The sequence below is a fragment of the Nerophis ophidion genome, linkage group LG11 (genome assembly GCF_033978795.1).
Source record: "Nerophis ophidion isolate RoL-2023_Sa linkage group LG11, RoL_Noph_v1.0, whole genome shotgun sequence".
Lineage (NCBI taxonomy): Eukaryota > Metazoa > Chordata > Actinopteri > Syngnathiformes > Syngnathidae > Nerophis > Nerophis ophidion.
This window is the reverse complement of record NC_084621.1, coordinates 37,069,107-37,075,106: the sequence shown is the minus strand read 5'-3', so window position 1 is coordinate 37,075,106 and position 6,000 is coordinate 37,069,107. Positions and strand designations below refer to the sequence as shown.

The 6,000-nt window shown below is 38.1% G+C and overlaps 1 protein-coding gene across 2 annotated transcripts in view; it reads right to left on the bottom strand.

The window, feature by feature from the left end:
- Nucleotides 1–230: 230 nt before the first annotated feature.
- The window catches only part of nkd2b (NKD inhibitor of WNT signaling pathway 2b), a 137,698-nt gene continuing 131,928 nt past the window's right edge, over nt 231–6,000 (bottom strand). For both annotated transcript variants that reach the window (XM_061915795.1, XM_061915794.1), the window contains one exon: nt 231–1,355. In XM_061915795.1, the coding sequence (XP_061771779.1) occupies nt 787–1,355 (569 nt within the window). In that variant the 3' untranslated portion in view covers nt 231–786. The remainder of the gene's footprint in view (nt 1,356–6,000) is intronic.

The window sequence follows — 6,000 nt, the reverse complement described above, 5'->3', positions numbered from 1 at the left end:
AACTGCAGTTAACCTCTGTGCATAAAATTGTTAAAACAGTGAGAATTCTTTTTCAGGGTTTTTGAGAACCTAAATATGCAATTGTAGGGTTTTAGGGCGTTGACGATATCCATTTTCTTCGCCATTGTGGAAGTAAGGGTTCTTGGGAGGCATCTGATGTGTTATCTAAGCATTTTAAGTAGAACCCATAGATTTGTAATTACTGCACAACGTAAACAAAGCACCAAGCGTGAACTCTATAATGTTTATTATAATATATAAAAGACAAAATACATATATGCATTATTATATTCATGATGACATATACAGTATTATAATAATACAGTAAAATGTGTTTATATTTATATATATTTTTATACATATAGCAGGATATTTTTGCATAAAAACTGGCAGTGGTGATTTCATTATCCTCCCTCTCTCCTTACCCCGTATATTCAAAAATATAACCCCCTACAGACAAAGAGGCCTCTGTGATAAAGCAGCACATTTACACCTGAGATCCATGTGACAAATAGCTTCCAGGGCGCAGCAACAGCATCTGTTGTGTTGTCCCTGTTTCTGAAAAATGGGGGCAGCAGTCCCAGCAAAGATTTGACAAACAAAAAAATGTAAACGACGCCACACATCATTGGTGTTGACAATAACTTCAAGTCCACGATGGCAGAGCGTCACGATACAAAACTCCTCTATAAAAGTCAGGATATTTCTGTATAGATTGTGAGAGAACAAAAGATCCGCGACTAGGAGTTGTGCTTGGTCCTGATCGCTCCACGTGAGCGTTGGCGGTCATGTCTGGTGGTAATGGTGGTAGTGGTGGTGATGGTGGTGTTCATGGTGGTGGTGGTGCTCATGGCGCTGCACCACAGGAACCACAAAGCCTGGGCTCCCAGGAGGGGCGGACACCTGCTCCCTCTCCAGGCCTGGCTGCTGCTGCTGTTGGGGGTGAGGATGCGGGGAGAGAGGCGTTTTGCTGGGAGACAGGGCCTCTCTAGCTTTGGCCCTCATGCGTTTGCTGTGACTGTACTGTAGCGGGTGCTGGTGGTGGCCCTGGTGTGGTAAGTGGTACACATCCTGGCCCCCGTGGGCGGCGGCGCTGCCACTGTGCAGAGGAGGGTTGTGGCCGTGACATTTAGTGGATTTGCCGCCGCTGTTCCCTCCTCTGTTGGTGCCCTTGGGTGACTTCAGGAACTGTGCTCCTTTGCCCCGAAACTCTGCCGGGTTGTAACTGTCGCTGATGACCTGAGAGCGCCGCTGGTGAACGATCGGGGCTTCCGGCTCGTGGGACCGAGAGCGACTCTGGCTCTGGGAGCTTCGAACGTGGCTTTCCTGGGGAGGGAACGTGGGGCTTGTTGTTCCTGAAAGACATGTATTAAAACACATGCAAACTTGATAAGGCATTAAAAATCTGCTGAACTCATGCGCAGAGCATTGTGTCTCTTAAATACCATACCATACCAAAGGGCTGTACACCACAAAGAAATACAGGCAAAGGACAGACTAAAAAATAACATTTAAAACAGAGGTAAAATACACACACACACATATATATATATGTATGTATATATATATATATATATATATATATATATATATATATATATATATATATATATATGTATATATATATATATATATATATATATATATATATATATATATATATATATATATTATATATATATATATATATATATATATATATATATATATATATATATATATATATATATATGTATATATATATATATATATATATATATGTATATATATTAGGGGTGCGGGGAAAAATCGATTCAAATACGAATCGCGATTCTCACGCTGTGCCATTCAAAATCGATTCTCTTTTTTTTTTTTAAATCAATCTTTTTATTTTATTTTTTATTTTTTTTAATCAATCCAACAAACCAATACACAGCAATACCATAACAATGCAATCCAATTCCAAAACTAAACCTGACCCAGCAACACTCACAACTGCAATAAACAGAGCAACTGAGAGGAGACACAAACACGACACAGAACAAACCAAAAGTAGTGAAGCAAAAATGAATATCATCAACAAAAGTATCAATATTAGTTATAATTTCAGCATAGCAGTGATTAAAAATCCCTCATTGACATTATCATTAGACATTTATAAAAATAAAAAAAAGAACAATAGTGTCACAGTGGCTTACACTTGCATCTCATAAGCTTGACAACACACTGTGTCCAATGTTTTCACAAAGATAAAATAAGTTATATTTTTGGTTCGTTTAATACAAACCATATGAGTTGGGAAATTGTGTTAGATGTAAATATAAACGGAATACAATTATTTGCAAATCATTTTCAACCCATATTCAGTTGAATATGCTACAAAGACAACATATTTGATGTTCAAACTGATAAACGTTTTTTTTTGTGTGCAAATAATCATTAACTTTAGAATTTGATGCCAGCAACACATGACAAAGAAGTTGGGAAAGGTGGCAATAAATACTGATAAAGTTGAGGAATGCTCATCAAACACTTATATGGAACATGCCACAGGTGTGCAGGCTAATTGGGAACAGTTGGGTGTCATGATTGGGGACAAAAGCAGCTTCCATGAAATGCTAAGTAATTCACAAACAAGGATGGGGCGAGGGTCACCACTTTGTAAGCAAATTGTCAAAAAGTTTTAGAACAACATTTCTCAACAAGCTATTGCAAGGAATTTAGGGATTTTACCATCTACGGTCCGTAAAATCCTCAAAAAGTTCAGAGAATCTGGAGAAATCACTGCACGTAAGCGATGATATTACGGTCTTTTGATCCCTCAGGCGGTACTGCATCAAAAAACGACATCAGTGTGTAAAGGATATCACCACATGGGCTCAGGAACACTTCATAAAACCACTGTCAGTAACTACAGTTGGTTGCTACATCTGTAAGTGCAAGTTAAAACTCTACTATGCAAAGCCAAACCCATTTATCAACAATATCCTGGCTTCGGTGGGCCCGAGCTCATCTAAGATGGACTGATGCAAAGTGGAAAGGTGTTCTGTGGTCTGACGAGTCCACATTTCAAATTTTATTTGGAAACAGAAGACGTGGTGTCCTCCAGAACAAAGAGGAAAAATAACCATTCGGATTGTTATAGGCGCAAAGTACAAAAGCGATGGTATAGGGGTGTATTAGTGCCCAAGGCATGGGTAACTTATACATCTGTGAAGGCACCATTAATGCTGAAAGATCCATACAGGTTTTGGAGCAACATATGTCAGTGTGTGAATGTGTGTGTGAATGGGCGAATGTGAAAATACCTTCAAAGCGCTTTGGGCTCCTTAAAAAGGGATAGAAAAGCGCTATACAAGTACAACCCATTTACCATTTACCATTTATGTTGTCATCCAAGCAACGTTATCATGGACGCCTGCTTATTTCAGCAAGACAAGTGTTACAACAGCGTGGCTTAGTAAAAAAAGAGTGTGGGTACTTTCCTGGCCCGCCTGCAGTCCAGACACTTCTCCCTTCGAAAATGTGTGGCGCATTATGAAGCGTAAAATACGACAGCGGAGATCCCGGACTGTTGAACGACTGAAGCTCTACATAAAACAAGAATGGCAAAGAATTCCACTTTCAAAGCTTCAACAATTAGTTTCCTCAGTTCCCAAACGTTTATTGAGTGTTGTTAAAAGAAAAGGTGATGTAACACAGTGATGAACATGCCCTTTCCCAACTACTTTGGCACGTGTTGCAGCCATAAAATTCTAATTTATTATTATTTGTAAAAAAAAAAAAAAAAGTTTATGAGTTTGAACATCAAATATCTTGTCTTTGTAGGGCATTCAATTGAATATGGGTTGAAAAGAATTTGAAAATCATTGTATTCTGATCATATTTACATTTAACACAATTTCCCAACTCATTTGGAAACGGGGTTTGTAGTTAAAACAAATTTACATCATTGCAATCAGTTGATAAAACATTGTCCTTTATAATTATAAAAGCTTTTTAAAAAAAAATCTACTACTCTGCTAGCATGTCAGCAGACTGGGGTAGGTCCTGCTGAAATTCTATGTATTGAATGAATACAGAACCGTTTTCATTCGGAAAAATATATTTTTTTAATCGAGAATCGCGTTGAATTGAATAAATCGATATATAATCGAATTGCGACCCCAAGATCCGATATTGAATCGAATCGTGTGACACCCAAAGATTCGCAGCCGTAATATATATGTATATGTATATATATATATATATATATATATATATATATGTATACCCACACACACATATATATGTATACATATATAGATAGATGCTCGCAGTGTGATTTGTTAAGACTAAAACTGTTTCTTGCATTTTAACTTAGCTTGTTTGAAATGTTTGTGTAAACTGGCAAAGTTATGCAGAAATAGATGGGAGCACTCGGCCGATTGAGACGGAGGGAATGTTCTGTCTGTCAACATATTTGGACTTTCAGAAACAAAATAATTAGACATATCGTCTGTTCAGCAAAATCATTTATTAGCTGCTCGATGACTTAAGATAATTGATTCGTTTTGGTGTTTGCTGGCAGGTTTTTTTATGGTGTTGGTTTTGTTATTTAAGAGACTTATCACAATACGTAAACTCTTCTTGTAATATGCATTTTCTTGCATCAGAATGATTCCACACCGTCACAACACAGCATAACCTCACAGAGTGCACCTCCAGCGTCTTAAAAGTAGGTTCTGTTGTCTCCATCAGGGTGTCTTAACCTTTTTAATCTCAAGGCCCAACTTTTTCACGACAGAGGAGCCCGGGGCCCACTCAAGTATTAACACTAAACTAGTAACCTTACTCTTGATTTTAATTGTATGCAATAATGATATCTCACCTACTTACAGTTTAAAAGGCTGAACCTTGCCAAATGATATGAAACCATGTGTTGATCCCAAAGATTATCATTAATCGAACAAATGTATATATTTTAGGCTTCGGTCAGCCTGATTAGAAAAATAAGCACTAAGAAAATATACTGCCTAAGAAGGAACTCATGAAAAACTTACAAAATTAAATTTACTTAGAATTATGTTGTGCTAAAATAAATCAGCAAAAATAGTAATGTATGTGTTTTTTAACTAAACTGTCAATAAATTAAAGTGCAAATTAACAAAGCTTTATAACCTTAGTCGTAATTTTTGCGCTTAAGAAAGTGACTTTAGCGTCAAACTTCTTCTGTTTGTTTGACATGTCATTGTCATTAGTGCTATAAGTGGTGGAAAAATGTATTACAACTGAGTGCCTCTGCAGTCATGCAAAGGCTAACTTGGTCTGAAGCCCAAAGTCTGTCACTCAATCAAAGGCCCCCCATTTTGAGGGTGGAATGCAATGATTGCTGTTTACAGCTGTCAATCACAGACAGCTCAACTTTGTGAAGCGATTGCGTACTCTCTCTCTCTCTCTCTCTCTCTCTCTCTCTCTCTCTCTCTCTCTCTCCGTGGCATTGTTTTTTCCTACTGCTTCAAACGGGGACAAACCCAGTGTGAGAGGCCAGCGTGCTGACTGCTGAGCTAAAAATTCAGGAACTCTCTCAGATCGTTGGCACTGTTCTTGAAGTTGACCGGCTTCTGTTACACTAGCACACACGTGCATGTGCTTGTCGCAGAGGAGATAGACACAATTATTTTTTTAATTGATTATATTTTTGCATTGTTAAAATAAAATACAATGTATGTGTTTTTGAGGCTGGTTGTTGAGGTTTGGGGGGTGCCCCTTTAGGTAAAGGCAGCCTACAGATATTTATTACAACTCATGGCCCAACAATGGGCTACAGCTCTATGGTTAAGAAACACTGGTCTAGACCACGCTTCAATATAGCCCAGAAGAGGTCATTTATGTGTGCTGCATGTCAACAACATGACAAAACCTTACAGTTAGACCTTATGATGCTTAAATGTGGAGGGAAATGAGTGCCTCCATGGTGACAGCCTGTTTACATGCATAATCCTCATTTAAATGGGGCGTTCTGCACCACCTTTGCAATTG